The 18,108-nt window shown below is 48.2% G+C and overlaps 1 protein-coding gene across 3 annotated transcripts; it reads left to right on the plus strand.

The window, feature by feature from the left end:
• The first annotated feature begins 1,389 nt into the window (after positions 1 to 1,389).
• On the plus strand, positions 1,390 to 17,889 carry LOC120817983 (serine/threonine-protein phosphatase 2A 55 kDa regulatory subunit B gamma isoform). Of its 3 annotated transcripts, XM_078101194.1 has the most exons (11): positions 1,422 to 1,652; positions 2,132 to 2,453; positions 5,280 to 5,436; positions 10,458 to 10,555; positions 10,747 to 10,912; positions 11,507 to 11,619; positions 12,199 to 12,376; positions 13,091 to 13,255; positions 13,752 to 13,921; positions 15,341 to 15,432; positions 15,916 to 17,889. In XM_078101194.1, the coding sequence occupies exons 3-11, from the start codon at positions 5,355 to 5,357 to the stop codon at positions 16,208 to 16,210; spliced, it is 1,359 nt and encodes a 452-aa protein (XP_077957320.1). In that variant the 5' UTR covers positions 1,422 to 1,652; positions 2,132 to 2,453; positions 5,280 to 5,354; the 3' UTR covers positions 16,211 to 17,889. The 3 variants fall into 3 exon arrangements, with proteins under 3 accessions (XP_040030625.2, XP_077957320.1, XP_077957321.1); XM_040174691.2 differs by lacking the exon at positions 5,280 to 5,436 and having other exon boundaries at positions 1,390 to 1,652; XM_078101195.1 differs by lacking the exons at positions 1,422 to 1,652; positions 2,132 to 2,453 and adding an exon at positions 2,524 to 2,654.
• Positions 17,890 to 18,108: the final 219 nt, after the last annotated feature.

Raw genomic sequence — 18,108 nt, forward strand, 5'->3', positions numbered from 1 at the left:
ACTGCTTGCTAGTAAAAAAATTGAGTGAAAATGGATCTGAAAATGGAGATTGCAAAATGATCAACTTTACGCAGCACTAACAGCCCTTAATGTTTGCATGCAATATCTAAACGTGTCTTTACAACTTCCATCCATTTAAGGATACCAACGTGGAAGCACATCAAAAATAAATAAACCTCATCTCTCGCCTCTCTGCTTAGGGTTTGGTAAATTGGTCAATTCTCCCACTGATGGGACCTTCAGAAAAAGCTAAACTCCAAACCTTGGGTTTATAGATTTAACCAGGGGGGGATTTTGCTGGCATATGGTTGGACTGAATAGGTAGAGCCTTGCAGATAGGACAGTAGCTATATGTGGCAAACAGTGGGTGGGCTTAAGGAAAGCTTTGTGGTGGATGTTAGGCTGGCAGGGGGCAGTTAGAAGGGCAGATATGCCAGTGGAGCATTGCCCAAAGTTGGGGGAGGGCGATACTGGCAGTCTTGGTGCAAGTCAGATAAACTGCTCTGCTTGTTCCCTGCTGTGGGGGAAGGGAGGAGGGTGGGGGGGGGGGTGTTTAAAGCCTGGTGGCAGACAGCCAGCACCAGCGATGGCACCAACTGTCACTGGCAGCATGTCACGCTGCCGCCACGCTGACCGAAGCTGTGTGTGTGTGTTGGTGTGTGAATTTAAGTATTGCTCCTGCAGTCTGACGCTATTTCTGACCCCTCCTCGAGCGAGGCAATACGGTTTATCAACTATTTATCCTGATATTATTTAATCTTGTTTGTATGTATTCTCCTTATGTTGTGCTGTTCATTGCCACGTGCCAACTGGTGAAAAAAGTAGCAGTGGCTTTATTCAGCTGATAATACGCCTTATTTTTAGTAGTAAATCCATAAACAAGAGAAATTAGCACAAAAAAAAGGTTAAATGTCAAAAGCAAATTTGACAGAAAAGGTGTGTGTGTGTGTGTGTGTGTGTGTATGTGTGTGTGTGTGTGTGTGAGCGCGCTAATTGAATTATGTCTTCAGGTAAATCCCCTAGTGGTCACTGTACCGCGGCTCATATTCACCACTCAGTCAAGTGAAACGGTCCTAATTTCATCCTCTCTCCCTCACCCTTTCTCCCCCCCACATTACTCACCATCCAATGAGACACTGCCAGTTCTGCTCGTCCACCCACTCCCTCCCTCTGTTACTTTTTATATCTAACTGTCAACAACACAATAAAACGCAACATAGAAATCCAATCAACACAATGTCAGAACAGTGCCAGACAGAAAAAAATCTAAGGATAAAATAAGATTGATCAACTCATCCTTCTCTCACCTGCAGTCAGTGGTCATGCAGATCTCAGCTCAGTGAGGATAGGCTGGGGCCGAGTAGTGGGCGGGGCCTGCTCTGATGCATCACACACGTACCACCAGCGCAGCAGGACAGATCCTCTCTCTCTCTCTCTCTCCCTCTCTCCCTCCCCCTTTCTCTACCTCTCGGTCCGCCTTTCACACATACGCCAGAGCGCAGACTGCAGCAGAACGCAAGGCCGGCAGGATTTTCCTCCTCATAACAGCTGAGAAAGCACAGAGACAGTCACCCGCTGAGGAGGAGGAGGGAGACGTTGTTCGTGGAGGATCCGCCGAGGAGTACCTGACTCACGAGCCGCCGATCACATAGGTGAGTGAGTGTGTGTCCTGCTCTGTGTGTGTGTGTGTGTGTGTGTGTGTCTGTGTGTATCCGTGTGTGAGTTCACCGCAGAAGCAGCAACAGCAGCACTGCAGATACACCGACCAGGGGCTTTGCTCGTCCCTCTCTCCCCTCCCCCCACTCTCCTCCTCCTCCTCTTCATCTACTCTCTTCTCCCGGAGCATTAACAAGTAGGGACTTTTCCCGTTTCCCATCAGAGAGACCTCAGAAGTGTGTCCGTGGCGTGTGTTTGCAAGAGTGGCGTCGGTCAGGCCACACCTGGACCCAGCAGCTGCAGAGCGGCACACGTGGGGGGGAGAAAGAGGGGAGGGGGAGGAGGGGGAGGCGGGCTGGGCCCTGGATTTCTCTCCGTCTCACAAGTGATGTGTTCTCCTGCCAGCGACAAATCAAGCTCACTCCTGAGGGGATTTTGAACTGTTTTCCAACAATCCTCCGCCCCCCCCCCGCAGGTCTGCGCCCCGGGCCCCCTCAGGAGCGGCTGTGCGGACTCCTCCTGCGGGACCGTCCCAGACTGCCTCCTCATCTGCGGGTAGGATGCTCGGCTCTGCGCCCTTGTGCTGAGGAGGCGTCTGCGGGCCACAGTATGGGCGCTGTGCTGGCCGGCATCCTCACCACCACCCCGTCCGCCACTTCTCTGCACCCACCACCACCACCACGCTGCCCCACCGAGACGGGCGCTTCCCCCGGCCCCGCTGATGGGCGAAGACACTGACGCCGCCCCGACGCTCGACCACCGCGGCTTCCTCCCCGACCACAACTATGTGACTGAAGGTAAGAGGCCGGCAGAGGAAGCCGCGTGGGACTAAAGGTCACACATTGTTTGTTGAGTCGGCCGCCATGTGAGTGTGTTTCCACGCATTGGACTTTGGGAACGTGTGTGTGTGTGTGTGTGTGACAAAAACAAGCTCAGGACGGCTTCCTAATCGTCTGTGAGCTCCGTGCTGATGAGAGTTGTAGACGGATCAACAAGAGGTAGGAAGCAAAACACTTTGTGGCAAGTGTTCCCTTCCTCCTTCCCTTCTGGGGGTCTTGTTTGCTTATGCTTTTGTAACCACTTTCTTACCTTGTGTAACAGCTATTCAGTCAAACCGCAGGGAATAATTGATCCGGCCTGTGTGTGTGTGTGTGTGTACGTCTCTGTTTGTGTGGGAGAATAGTTCTTTCTTCTGTAACAGCAGACATTTCCTGAAATAAAAAACAGTGATTTGGACTCGTTGCACAAACCGGTCACCTTTCACAACCACACATGCACGCTGTCCCATTTAATAAATAGAGTGTGGCCTCTCAGCCCGGGGGAATGTTTTCAAAGTCCGGCAGAGCACAAGCTGTGCACATGAACCACTTGTTCTGGTTTCATAATGCACATGGATTATTAGCTCCCGCTAATCTCAATTACACCACTAATCTCACCTGGACTGGAGCTTCGCCGTGTGCCGGCTCACGTCTCCTAGACCAGAGCAGCGGATTATCGTCTGGGGGGGGGGGGGGTCACGAACGTGTTGCGAGTCCATTTGGGATCCTCGTAACACTGCAGGAAGGGAATTACGCGTCTGTGCTGTAATATAATATGCCTCCCTCGGATACTGTCGTCAAGGGAGACCTGTAGTGCCGCCTGTTGATTGTGTCGATGCCTGTGTGTGTGTGTGTGTGTGTGTGTGTGTGTGTGTGTGTGCACAACTGATTGTATTGCTGAAAAGAGAGGACGACCTGCGCGAGACATGAGAGAAACATGTCTTTGTCCATTTCAGAGAAAGGACTTTGATGGGTTAGTGGCAGAAAATCAGCCCTAACGTCCGTCACCGAGCGTAAATTGTTGCCATAGCCACAGTCCATGATGATGTACATGGCAATTTTCATGCTCGGCCAGTATGATTGACAGGTCGCCTCCGCCCACCAATAATGGCGGTATTAATTATTCCACACATCTCAGGCAGACACAGACATTATTCAGGGTGAATTGCTGATGAGCTCACAGCGAGGTGATCACCCCAGTGAACACGATCGGTCCGACAGGAGCGTGCAACACACGGACGGCCTGAAAATAGATAGTTGCAAATGAACAAGCACAAATTGTGCAGTTAAAGTCGATCTCACGACGGTTCTCCAATAATGACCAAAAAGGAGTATTTTCCATCATTACCCACCTACTCCAACCCCCCTCCACCTCCTCAATGTTCACCCCATCCCCCGTCCTCCACCCCATTTCCATCCCCCACTGCCTCCCTCCCCTTCCCCATCGGCCCTCTAATGCAACTCGCAGCATTGCCCGGTGCTGAAGTGGCGCGTCTGCCAAACAATTATCCAACAGTGCTCCGAAGGCTGCCCAAACACAACCTGCCTCTGTGTGTGTCTGAGTGTGTGTGCGTGTGAAAGAAGAGAGACAAAGTGGGGTGCATGTGATTTAACACTTGGATGCACTTGATCAGCTGCTGTGTGTCTTTTCATCTTTCGTTATTTTCCGTCCGTGTCGCATCCATGTTCATGTCTGTGTTTTTGTTTGCCTGGGTCTGTAAATGTGAGTCCGTCTGCCAGGGTTTTGTGTGTTTATGTGCGTGTGTGCGCATCCAATTCAGTGCGCGTGCGGATCTTAACCCGTGGGGATTCCCCTGCCCTGTGACTCCTACAAGGGAGGGATGCTTAACCTCGCTCTTCCTAAACCTCCCTCCCTCCCTCCCTTCCTCCCTCTCTGCCTTCCTTCTCCCCTCCATCTCTTCCTATAACTTCTTTTGCCCTCCGCTGTATCTCCCTTCGCTACACCCTCACCTCCGACTGCAGCAGCATCACGTTCAAGGGTGGATGAGGAAATAATACAAATAATTAGCGATTGCATCAACATTCTGATGTATAAACCATTTGTCAGTTTGTAAATTAATTATTTATGACTGTCTTCGTGTCATAAATAATGCAAGCACACTAACCCCCCTAACTATTGTGTGTGTGTGTATATATATATAAATTATAACTCTTGAGGTTGAAACAAAAACTTAATCTCAATATTTATTTTCAAGTCATGATTGATATAATATCAAACATATTATTAATAATGATAATTATTATTAACTTTGTTGCGCGTTTCAATTGTTGCTCAGGCAAACATGACAGTTTATAAATTGCTTTGGGCTTTGGAAACATTCGCTGTCATTATGTTTGACATTTCGTCCGACAGGTTAATCAATATTAAACGTAATTATTTGTCATCGCACCCTTACGTAAGTGAGTGAGCTCTCACCAGCCGTCACTGCTCTTTTCGAATTGTCAACCGCCTCTGGGGAAATGTGAGCGCCGCCAACGCTTCCTGTTACGCTTCCTGTTACGCTCGCCTGCCAAACCTCCTTCTGGAAGCGACGGCCACTAAAAACGCCGAAGCTGTCCGTCTCCGTCCGTGCTGCATGTTCCTGCCGAACCCCACATGTGAATACATCATGTTCTATGGCACAAATACACCATCAGTATTTCTATTCTCTGGTGAGCTCTCATGGCCACATGTGGTGATGCAGTAACTCCGTCCCCCCCACCCTCCCCGGTTCCTTCCCCCCTTAACCTCTGCTCCTCCCTGTTGCCCTCCTTCCCTTCCCTCCATCCTTGCTCCTCTTGCAGGGCTGCTCCTGGCTATAGCCTGAAGAGCTCCGCCCATCCCGTCCACCCTTCTCCACCCTGGAGCCCTCCCCCAGGATGTTGAGCCCCATCCAGGTCCTGTGCTCCGACATCACTACCCTTTCTCTGGAGCCCGAGCCGTTTTCCTCTTACACTGAAGGTGTGTGCTCTATCCTCTTGTCGACACACTTGTGCGACTGTAACTAGGGGCGGTGGGGGGGGCTGAAAGTGACGGAGTGTGTGTGTGTGTGTGTGTGTGTGTGTGTGTGTGTAGTTTAAGTCAGGTGAATTCTCACGTGAGTTTGAGAGCTTGAAATATCTTCAACATCGCTTCTTCTCCGTCTGGCTCCCTCGTCCTTTCCGCGTGTCTCTATTTTTGTGCCATCTTCCTTATTTTCGTCTCAGTCGGCTTTTGTGTGTGTGTGTGTGTGGATGTGTGTGTGTGTGTGTGTGGATGTGAGTGTTGCGCTTTGATTTCTTTAAATAGTTCGACCACACACCTCTTCAAAGCACCTGTCTGACAAGACGCACGCAGACGCTCACGTATGTGCACGCAAACACGCCCAGGCAGACTCTTCTAATCCTTTGAACACAAATGCACTACGTGTGCTGTGCAGAGAAACACACTCAGTCACACACGATGCTTTCACTATCACTTCATCGACAATCAATTTAAGATGAATTATGTTTTCTGTGAAGTGTCTGAAAGGAGGGAAAAATTTTTGTTTCGTTCTACAAGCCGACGAATGTATTTAGTTTGCAGTGAATTTTAGCATTTTTCATTTTAAAAAGGTTGCTTTATAATTCTGATCGTTACGCTTTCAGCTTTGATCACATCCGAACGGAAAGACAAGCAAAGCGGTATAAATAAACGGCATGAGATTTCTGAACACGGGATTACGTTTCGGTATTTAGGAGTTGTCGACACATAATCTCGGTGTTCATTGTCGTCTGGATTATATTGGGCGAAAACCAGCTCAGCTCATCATCTATTTTTATGTTACAGTCTGACGAATCTGCTGAGAGAACAAATTGATTTTGCTTTAAGAAGAACGCAGCTTTGAGTGTTCGTGCAGGATTACAGGTGTATTTCACACAGGCTGCTTCTCGGTTTGTGATTCTAATTGTTTGTGTCTATAACCATTAGACTCACACCGGCTCTGCTCCATTGTGCCCGAGTGTGTTTGGGGAAACGGCAGCTCCCCTGCTGTGAGTTTAAATCACTCCTCCACACACACACACACACACACACACACATACGTGAACCTCGACAAACACAAACACACGCCCCAGTTTTATTTCTCCTTCAGATAAGACTGCAGGACCGGGTCCGATTGAACGTGTCCCTCCCCCACCTCCCCCTCCATCCTCTCCTCTCCTCCCCCCGGCCCATTTATTTTCTCTTCTGCGTAACTGAGTACACACTTGTGCACACGTGCACAGGAAATGCGGCGCGCACACTCTTCTCCTGCTGAGCGGGTGGCCTGTCGTCCCTTTTAAGGCGTGTGTGTTTTTGGCCCTGCTTTAAACGGTCCGTGTTTACCGTCCTAAGATGTCTATAATTGGGACTGTGGGACGTCTGCTCCCCTCTCGTTCCCTGTGGCACACTTAAGGAAACGAAGGAACCTCCTCCGCCACCACCCTCATCCATCCCTCCTCCGCCACCACCCTCATCCATCCCTCCTCCGCCACCACCCTCATCCAGCTCTCCTCCGCCACCACCCTCATCCAGCCCTCATCCGCCCCCACCCTCATCCATCCCTCCTCCGCCACCACCCTCATCCATCCCTCCTCCGCCACCACCCTCATCCAGCCCTCATCCGCCCCCACCCTCATCCATCCCTCCTCCGCCACCACCCTCATCCATCCCTCCTCCGCCACCACCCTCATCCATCCCTCCCCCGCCACCACCCTCATCCATCCCTCCTCCGCCCCCACCCTCATCCATCCCTCCTCCGCCACCACCCTCATCCATCCCTCTTCCGCCACCACCCTCATCCAGCCTTCCTCCGCCACCACCCTCATCCATCCCTCCTCCCTTCTCCGCATTGTCTGTTGTTTTGGCCGCAGATGAGCACTCATCTTAATTTGTAAAAAAACATTCTTAAATGATCAATAAACGCAACTTGATCGATTAATCAATATCTTTGCATCCCGAGCCAGAGACGCTATTCACTGTTCCCCAAATGTCCAGATTTTGCATTCAGGCTGCTTGTTTTGTCAGCTAAACCGCCCAAACGCTGTATTGTTCGGTCTACTACCACTTAAGAAAAAGGAAAGCAGCAAATGGATTGAGAATATTACACATAACAAATCAGTTATCTGTCAGTTATTTGTTCAGCGTGTTCCCCAAACAGATTTGCATCTTTACCCCATAAATGTCCTAAACACCTCTCTGTGCACTGTGTTTGGTGCACATTCTTCAACGCTGTTTTGTGTCATTGTGTTCATTCATGTTTGTGTGTTGTTTTGTGCTCATGCACTTGCAGTCACAGCGTGTTCCCCAGATCCCGCAGTGCGAGGATGAGTCAGACAGGCCTGCTGATGCTAATGGACCGTTTGTGGGAGACGGACCCTGCTAGCTTGCTATACTGTAGCACACACATCCACGCACATCGACTAACAGCTCGACAGCCAAACAGACACACAAACACACACACAGAGCCACAGCACTTCTTGCTTCTTCGCTCTCAGAGGTTTATTCTTCTGTGTGTGGTACTTCTTCTAATGAAGAGCATCAGAGACAGATGGGTGTGGAGTGTGTGAGCGTGTGCGTTTGTGTGTGTGTGTGTGCTTCAGAGTGACACAGAGAAACGCAGAGAGGCGACTGACAGAGGATGAGAGACAAAGGTGTGCGTCTCTCCTGTGGGTTTTGCTTTGCTTTGCTTTTCTCTGCGCAGTGTGGAGACACAGTTGTCTGTTAATGTGTGTGTGTGTGTGCGTTGAAAGCTGCCTGCTGTGTGTGTGTTAGTGAAATCCGTTGCATGAGTAGGGGTCATCGCCCCAAAAATGATCTGCTTTTCCTCTATCTGGAACCTTCCCCCTGGTATTTATTTAGCAAACGTTGGTTAGTGGACGGACCAGCAGGGCCGTAATCTTTCTACAGGATCGGATCGATGAATCCCACTTCCCTCCTTCACCAGCGTGCCGTACACGGCTAACTGCTACGAGCACCCGTGCTACCGGTTGGCTCAGCCTGTTACCATGGCAACCCCATGCTCACCAAAAGCCTCCCATAACCGTCTCCCCCCCCCCCAGCGCCTCATCTCTCCACCTCCCTTTCCATCCATTCTTCCAGCAGCAGCAGCAGCAGCAGCGCCACCACTCCAAAGACGCAACGTACAGCCGGGTGGCAGAGTGCTGTGGGGGAGGGATGAGAGGGAGGGATGAGAGGGATGAGAGAGAGAGAGAGAGACAACCAGGAAACAAATGGGGGGCAAAAGACAGAAACTGGGGAACAAGAGATGAGGGATGACAAAAGAGCGCGTGGGTGCTGGAGAGGCTGAAATAGAGGAAAGGAAATTGAAACTGAAGAATGAAGAAGGCCCTGCGGTGAGATCAAGGAGCGGTGCAATGACTGGCAGAGATGTGATGGAAACCAGTAACACACGAGGCGTGTGGGGAACAGAGCAGAGCTCATACAGTCTGTCTCTGTCGCTCTCTCTCAAGGCCACCGGCAATCTGACGAGGCCACAGCTCGGATTCACGTTGACGCTCAATAAATACACATTCGACCCGCTCGTTTCGTTTATTCCAGTCAAGGTACATCAAAACAGAGCACAGTGGAGTCCTTTGTCGAAGGCTTAGTGGAATACAACATCTAAAAATATATGTATATACATATATATATTCAGAAATTTTTGAATTATTTGATTATTTTGTGGCGCAGTAGCAGATTTAAGCTTTTGCTACACGGCAAAGGTCACGCGGCTTTGGAGGCCACGGCAGGACGCCAGTTATGCAGCTTGTTGATAAGCCTGCAGGTTGTCTTCAAGTCTTCAAAATATCAGAAGTATTCATTCTAAAAAAATGTTTTTCCTGGTTTTATGTTACACCGGTCACCAATATATGCATAAACGCTTTAACCTTATTAATTCAATATTATTCATAATGTATTATTATTTATGTACCAACTACTACATCTATAACTATTCATTGTCCCGGGTGCAGTGACTTTGCAGAGGGTCTGCTGATTATCGCCCCCCCCCCTCCTGCTGATAACTCAAGGAAGCCAGGAAGTATTCCTTTAGAAAATAATTTCAGGTGGATTGAAGTGTTTGGTCAGTTAGAAATAATCTGTTCACTACTGTACATGACGGCTGTCATGAGGACGACAACACAGGGATTCATTCTTATTGTGACTGTGGTTGATCGTGGGTCAGCAATCGGCCTAAATTAATCATTCACGTGTTTTGTTTTATTTTATCAACCTGGATTTAAAGCGTTGACGCACTACCAAAGAACTCCTCTTTCCTTAAACCTCAGCTCATAATTACTTTGAAAGAGATTTCCCCACCAATTTGTTTTCTCCCTCCAGACCAGCTCTGTCTGCAAACAGACATGTCTAAATAAAACTCAAATCTTTGCTGTACAAAGGGAGAGTGAAAGGAGGATTAAAGGGGCCGGAGGGCGGGGAGGAGATTACATCTAACGCTGAACCAGATTCAGAAATCCCACTGGCAAGCTCTTCATTAGCCTCTGTGTTGTGTGATGCAGGAGGGTCCTATGAAAGCATCCAGTGCTCAGTGTGCTCCTCGTGTCAGTGTCAGTGTGAGGGGGACATTGCTGCAAGCATCCAAATGAATGGGCTGAGCAATGATGTTTTCATTGCACTGTGGGTTGCACTGTGAGTGGAGTGCATTGTTATTCTTACACACACACACACTCGAGATGAACTTGGGTGCCACAGAGTGGGTCATTGTGAACGTGTCGCCCTGGAACACAGACGACACCTGGGCCGAAACAGCTGTGTGTCTCTTTGGTTTTGATGGGCACATTTTGGTTTGTTCTGTGTAATCTGAATTCTCTGAAACTTTTGCAGAATCATTTGTGTTACTGGTTTTATTCTAAACACTGATCTGCACATTGAAATCCATTCACCTGTTAATGCGTTGATTGTGCACAGATTATGTAGACGATTCTTTCTCTCATCTTTGCCTCTCTGCCTGTTGCCCCCCCCAGCCGATATCATCTCCACCGTCGAGTTCAACCACACCGGAGAGCTCCTGGCCACGGGGGACAAGGGGGGCCGAGTGGTCATCTTTCAGAGGGAACCCGAGGTATAGCCGCGCACATTCATACACACAAATGTCACCCTTTTTCATTCAAGCAGCCATGAACACACTCTGCTCCCCTCCGGCTGCAGTCGGGATCGAATGATAAACACCTTGTGCCGGATCAAGTTGACTACACTTTACTGCGATTGTGCACGTGAGGAGATGCTGATCGTTTTCCCTGCGCTCGTCCGCAGAGCAAAGGGGAGCCGTTCTCACAGGGCGAGTACAATGTCTACAGCACCTTCCAGAGCCACGAGCCCGAGTTCGACTACCTTAAGAGTCTGGAGATCGAGGAGAAGATCAACAAGATCCGCTGGCTGCCTCAGCAGAACGCCGCGCACTTCCTCCTCTCCACCAACGGTGAGCGACTTTAACCGTAACCGTCTTATTTCCACTTTGCACTCAGCATCAAGGGTTCGTCTGCCTTGGATGAGAGTTCCTACCATCAGCGCACATCCAAGCTTCCATATTGGAATATCTATAGATTTTCCCTGAGGCTCTTATTATTGATTTATTTAAGTACTGTGTTATTTATGATTGCGGGTATGGAAAATAGAGGACCTGCCTCAGCAGTTGAGGTAATGCGTCTGGAAAGCTTGAGATCTTTTCAGTGTAATGCAGAGACCTTCTGTGTCTGTCAGTGTTGAGAAAACAAAAGCTTTCAGAGTCGGCTCTGTCTTCCAGAGCTGACGGACTGGAGTACGCTGGATTATCTCTTCTTTTAAGTCATTTATTTTGGGCTCAACTGCTTAAAATGATTTGGCTCTTTGCACCAAGCACTTAAAACAGCTCTATTTAGCGAACGTACCAATTCGAGATGCGAATTCCATAATTAGCCTTCTCTGATTTGTTTAATCACATCTAATGTAAGATCTGTAGATAGCTTCTCAACACAGCATATCATAACAACTCGAATCTTATCGGATTGCTTAATAGCCCCTTTGTGATTCCCAGATAAAACCATTAAGTTGTGGAAGGTGGGGGAGAGAGACAAGCGTCCCGAGGGCTACAACCTGAAGGATGAGGGGGGCCGCATCAAGGACATGTCCACCGTCACCTCCCTACAGGTAACATGTAACTGTCCGTCTGCCCGTCTCCTTCAGGCACTAAAACATCCGTGAACGCTGATTGTGAAACATAACTGGGTCAGTGGGTACAGATGTGTTTGCATGTGCAGAAATGGGTCACTGGCACACTGATGCAAGCGTGAGAGCAGCACTCAGGGTGGGGAAACACTCCTTTTTCCACAGTACAGAAACATCCGTAGTTCTATTCTAGTAATGTGTACGTCGAGGGTGCATGTGTGTTTTTGCACGTAGAGTGTGTATGATGGTGTCTTCATCGCCCCGTATGCAAATAAGGACACAGGTTTAAGAAAAAATGTGTTTCAATGCAAATCAATGCAAATCCCAAGTTATGAATAGCCAAATGAGCGCACGCAATGAACTTGCTCTTGTTTCTGCCATCAAGAGTTAGGAATAATGGAATACTGATGCCAAAGAAAGTAATTCATTAATTATTAATTCACGATGGAATAGAATTATTTAAATTGAATCTAACCTGTCTGTACCTTCGCCATCTGTCTTCTCCTAATCAGTGACAGGGGACGTTAAACCCGCTCTCTGCCTCCTCCTCCTTCCTCTCAGGTGCCGGTGTTGATGCCGATGGACCTGATGGTGGAGGTGAGCCCGCGGCGAGTGTTCGCCAACGCCCACACCTACCACGTCAACTCCATCTCCGTCAACTCCGACTACGAGACCTACATGTCGGCCGACGACCTGAGGATCAACCTCTGGCATCTGGACATCACCGATCGCAGCTTCAGTATCCTTTGCGTCCCGAGAGGAGGAGGAGGAGGAGGAGGAGAGGACCACATCCCTCGTGCACACACTTGTATAAAAGCAGGGATGGATTTATTTAAGCACGAGGCCGCGGATAATGAGTGCACACGCTAACAGACAGAAGCTCACACGTGCTCAATAGTCAATTCCTGCCGACGCACTCGCACAACAAACTCCCACCTTGCAAATCCCACTTTGTGGTATAAAGAAATGCACAAAGACGCACGGTGTTGGGGGAGGGGGGGGGGGATATAACTCTTGGAGCTTAATGAATAATTCAAAGGGTGCATAAATATTTCAGCCTCTTTCTGGGTTCTAATCCAGCTCAATAGGACACAGCACGAGCACAACCGTGACCCAGACAGGATTTATGATATTACAGTTTGTCTGAATATGAAATTACTTTTCTCCTAACAATCCCCCCAAGATACATTTAAATTGGTTTGCTTTATTTCCTCTGTAAATTATTCACATTGTTATGGTTTAAGTACACATTTACATACACTAATATTTTTGCTTTTGTGTGTAGTTTATGAGCTTCAAACACAATCTAATTTCTCATGGAGGCAGTTATTGAACAGAAGTCATGAATGAATGAATTCATGCTGCGCGCCTCGTCAGGTTAAAACCAAGTGCTCAGCCTTGGGAGCAAAAACTGTCCCTGACGTTTCCCTCAGCGACCGTCTCTGCCTCTCAGACATCGTGGACATCAAACCAGCCAACATGGAGGATCTGACGGAGGTGATCACGGCGGCCGAGTTTCACCCCCATCACTGTAACCTGTTTGTGTACAGCAGCAGCAAAGGGACCCTGCGCCTCTGTGACATGAGGGAGGCGGCGCTGTGCGACAAACACTCCAAACGTGAGTCCAGCTGCGGCAACACGTCGCGTTTCTGCTATTTACTTTGGATCTGAGTGAAATGACTCACAACTGAGGATCATTTGCTGCATTCAAATTAAGGCAAATATGAATTACTTGGGGATCTTTTCATTTAGCTCACGAAAATCAACTGGCAGAGACTCGCTCACGGTCCTTAATCCATCACATTGGGTTATAATTATCAGTTAGCTTTATTTGGTCAGTGGTTTAGAGCGGGGAAGTCTAGTGATTTGACACTAAACACTGTGTATTCAATTTGTAATTTCATATATTAATATGACACAGTGAATCATAAAAGCTGCTGCTGGAGTCACGTGAACGTCACCGACTGTCTTCAGTGGATCCTACAAAGCGTCAAGGGCTTCCCTCATTGTTAGTTACATATAAATGCGATTGTGAGACGTGCTGATGTCTACGCACATAGAGGCATTCAGAAGAATGCCGCAATCTCCCGTCATCCTCTCATGTTCCTCTGCAGTGTTCGAGGAGCCCGAGGACCCCAGCGCCCGCTCCTTCTTCTCTGAGATCATCTCCTCCGTGTCGGATGTCAAGTTCAGCCACAGCGGTCGCTACCTGCTCACCAGAGACTACCTGACTGCCAAGGTCTGGGACCTCAACATGGAGAGCAAGCCCCTGGAGACGTACCAGGTGCGTGACGTGAGGGAGAGTGAGGATGGACGTTGTCTCCCAGCTGCTGGGATGAGATCTCCTCCGGGGAGGTTAAGCTGATCAGTAGGCGAGGAAGCGCAAAAAATCACTTTTCTTTAATCCACTCATCTGTCGAGTGACTCCAATCTTATGTTCTTGCTTTGTTGGCTGATAACATTCAGTCAGAGCCAATAGGCTCTATTGTAAAACATCGGTGTCCGTACTCCACCTGCTGCACGTTGGGTGGTTTGCATTAAATCTTCAGCCAGCTGACTCACTGTCATGCTGAACATCTGAATAACTGATGAAGGGGAAGGAGACGTGCACAAAGACAAAACTTTATTTTTCTTTGCATGTTATCCTTCTCATTGACTCATCCCACATATCACCTGTGTTACAACAGGCCGCCCCATCTTCTGTATGGATCCATGAGCAGTAGAAGCTCAACTCCTTTTTTGATTGGCAGTTTAGCATTGTGTGTGTGTGTGTGTGTGTGTGTGTGTGTGTGTGTGTGTGTGTGTGTGTGTGAGGGCCTCTGTGGCAGCCGAGACGCACTGGAGCTATTTATAGTCTCCACTCATATAGTGAAACGGGAAGAAGGGATACCTCACACAGTGCCCGACACCTAGAACTGCAATGCAGCACGGAGAGGGAGGGAGGGAGGGAGGAGAGGAGAGGGGTGAGGATTTAGGAGGGAGGCTGCTGAGAGGAGGGGAGAAGAAAGAGGGGAGGCGAGTGCAAATGAGAGGATGAGAAAGAGGTTGAAGGGAGTAAACTGAGAGGAGTAAAGGGATATTTCAGCTAAGCCGCTCTTATTTTGGTAAATTTTGCCTTATTCGCTCTGGAAGCTTGAATAATAATCCCAAATCCATGAGAGAAGAGGCAATGTGCTCTAACGCAGGGACAGTGCAGACACATATTTATCTTCTGACACTGTGTCATTTCTCCCTTAGCAGAAAGACCCACAGGAGGAAACTAAAACGTCACCTGATTTGATTTACAACCATGAGCCGACCTCAGCTCGACTATTTATTGACTGCAGGGCGACTGCTGGCTTTATGCAGAATGCGAAAACGGGGGGCTCAGTGCGGAACTGCAGGAGGAAGGTGTAGATTTCAACCTCTTGCATCACAGCGCTGTTGTTAGTCTACGTGTGTGTCTGTGCCATCACGCCCTGGATGCTAATGGGTTTTACTGATGTGGAAAAGGAGTTTAGATTCAAATGTATCCTGGCCCTCATATTGCTCCGAGCTGCTGTTGTGTCTCATTACAGTCGCCTTCGGGGAGGTTTGTGTTACAACTTGCCCACATTGTGTTTTGCGTGTGCTGAGCTGTGTGTGTGTGTGTATGTGTGCGTCTTCTATCCACTCTATTACCTGTATAGTTTACACAGGTTTGGATGTGTGTGTTCTCCTCCAGGTTCACGATTACCTCCGCAGCAAGTTGTGTTCACTTTATGAAAACGACTGCATCTTCGACAAGTTTGAGTGTGCGTGGAACGGCTCCGACAGGTACAGTACCCGAACGTGTCTTTTGTTGTTCTTATACCAAATGTACCAAGATGACAACTTGAGCTCTCGTTTATTTTTGGAGTGTAGGATGAGTTAGTACAAGTTTTAGCGTCAGTGTAGATTCTAATTGTGGAAAAGTTGTATTCTTTCTATTTACCCATAAATGTGCAGTTGCTGTGAGTAATATCAATTCTTTAATTGGTTCAAAAGTAGTTCTAACCGCTGACAGGATTTTTTATCTGAATTATCCATCTTAAGCAGGATATTGTTTTGGAAAAAACGTATGTTTGAAGTTTTTGAAACTTCAAGTGGTATGATGTAATAAATGGATTTACCCAAATACTTAATTCTACTGTATAGTTACACTCGATGTACACGATTCACCCGTTTTAATGCAGTACATTTTTACTTATAAGTGTAAGCGGATGAGACGGGTTCAGGAAATCGTAGTGAACTGATCCGTCGTCTCCTCCTCTTCCTCAGCGTAATCATGACCGGGGCCTACAACAACTTCTTCCGCATGTTCGACCGCAACACCAAGCGGGACGTGACCCTGGAGGCCTCGCGGGAGAGCAGCAAACCCCGAGCGGTCCTGAAGCCGCGGCGGGTCTGCGCCGCCGGGGGGAAGCGCCGCAAGGACGACATCAGCGTGGACAGCCTGGACTTCACCAAGAAGATCCTCCACACGGCCTGGCACCCCACCGAGAACATCATCGCCATCGCCGCCACCAACAACCTGTACATCTTCCAGGACAAACTCAACTCTGAGATGCATTGACGAAGGGGTCGGGTGGGGTCGGGGGGGGGGTCACAGCGGTGGATTGCCAACGAGTTTACGCCCGAACACACAGCTGCGCCAGAATGTACACTGTTTTAGAGACGTCCACACGGGAATGTGCCTAACGGCCACTTGGTCACAAAACACACACACATACGCACACATCTAGTTCTACTCTACGACACACTTCCTCTTCCCAGCCTCCCAGAACTGAAAAGGACCTAAAAAATGGCTAAAAAAGGGAAACATGCTGGATTACAGAATGCAAAAAAAAAAAAAAAAGCTGTGGGTTTCTCGACTGGTGAACCTCTGGATTGGTGTGTTTATTTCAGCAGCTCATCTTCTGAAGGGGGAGAAACCCCCCCACCCCCCCTCCCCCTCGGATTAGAGAGACGTTTACATGTGTGTCTTTATTTCATTTTCTCCTCCTTCCTCTCCCTCCTTGCTGGAGCGAAGCCGTTTCTCGTCCCCCCTGCTCACTGTTTTGTGTAAAGGAAATTCTCAAACAGTGGCTCCGTTTGGGACAAAATTGGGGCTTTTACTTTTGTTTCATGCAAATCAGCTGCTCCCGTTCTGTTTTTTGTAACCTCGCGTCGAATGATGTTTTACGGCGGTAATTTTGATGGCAATGTGTGATCTGCAAGGATGTATTCAGGCCCCCCCCCCCCCCCCCCTCCACGACCCAACTGCACCCAGACGCCTGTGAGCTGAGCCGGACCGGCGTTCGAGTGAGGTAAAACATCTGCCGTCCTGCAGCTGGAGGCAAACGTCAGGCTGATACGAGCACGCACACTCGTATCGGCTCCACGCGGTGCGTTTCAGCCGTTAACGTCGTCTCCGGCCTTTCGCAGCTTACTCTGATTGTGGATTGTGCTTCTTGTCCGGGGTCACGTCGCCTGCTACTTTGCAGTTAAACGCAACTCAAATTAAGCAAAAAAAAAGAACGAAAAAAAAAGCTGTTTTAAAAATGAACTAAATAATTTCAACAATCAAGCAAAGAGATGCTGCATGTGAAACCAATTTAGCCATAGGTGTTTTTAAAATTGACTGACTGACTTGGCTGCCTTCTTAACCATTTAGACCAAGCTGTACAAAGGCTTCAGGGGCCCCGGGGCCCCACGCAGGATGAGTAACCATAGATGACTGAGCTCTCCTACCTTTATTTGAGTCTTCGGACAGTGAAGCATGTTTACCAGTGTTTGGTTCATACACTCACATGTGCATTTTAAATGAAGCCGTCCAAGAATCAGTTTGTACTCAACTGAAACTGGGAACCAAGAAGAATGGGGAATGTTTCCATTAATGTTGTTTTCTAAAAAGAAAAAAATAGAAAAATACAAGGGCCTGTATGGTGTCTGTATATACCAACTATGTTTTTCACATGTATGATTTTCTTTTACATCCTCCAAACGGACTGAGATCATCTGTATCGTCAAATACAGAGAGATGGTACTTAAACTCAGCCTTCCTCACAGATTATTTTGCTGATGTGCAGACGCTTTCATTCTAGGGAACATTTTTTTTTGTTGTTTTCGATATCAGTCCACCCCGTCCTGACCAAACTAATGTTGATTCACACATTTTTATGTTAATGTATGTTGATGACAAAATTGTCAAATGGACAGTTATAAATAATGTTAATATGTTTTTTCCTGAATAAAGATTTCAAAGAAATTGCATCCAATGAGCGTACATCTGTGATTTTTATTGCAACTACACAGGACTGATTGCCCGGTCTTTATGGAAATTGAAATGGACCTGTTATGACTTGTTATGGTCATTGGTAGTCATGTGGTCTGAGGCGCCATCTAGTGTCATCACCAACTTACTGCACGTAATGTAGAGTTGACTTTGGACAAGACATATTTCTGCCCTGCTACACTGACAGTGAACTAGCT

The sequence above is a fragment of the Gasterosteus aculeatus genome, chromosome 4 (genome assembly GCF_964276395.1).
Source record: "Gasterosteus aculeatus chromosome 4, fGasAcu3.hap1.1, whole genome shotgun sequence".
Taxonomy (NCBI): domain Eukaryota; kingdom Metazoa; phylum Chordata; class Actinopteri; order Perciformes; family Gasterosteidae; genus Gasterosteus; species Gasterosteus aculeatus.

Excerpts from the sequence above, each read along its gene's own strand:
- LOC120817983 (XM_078101194.1), top strand. The coding sequence starts at position 5,355 with ATGTTGAGCCCCATCCAGGTCCTGTGCTCCGACATCACTACCCTTTCT. Across the intron at positions 10,556-10,746 it reads TCTTTCAGAGGGAACCCGAG|AGCAAAGGGGAGCCGTTCTC; the intron begins GTATAGCCGCGC and ends GCTCGTCCGCAG. Across the intron at positions 10,913-11,506 it reads CTTCCTCCTCTCCACCAACG|ATAAAACCATTAAGTTGTGG; the intron begins GTGAGCGACTTT and ends TGTGATTCCCAG.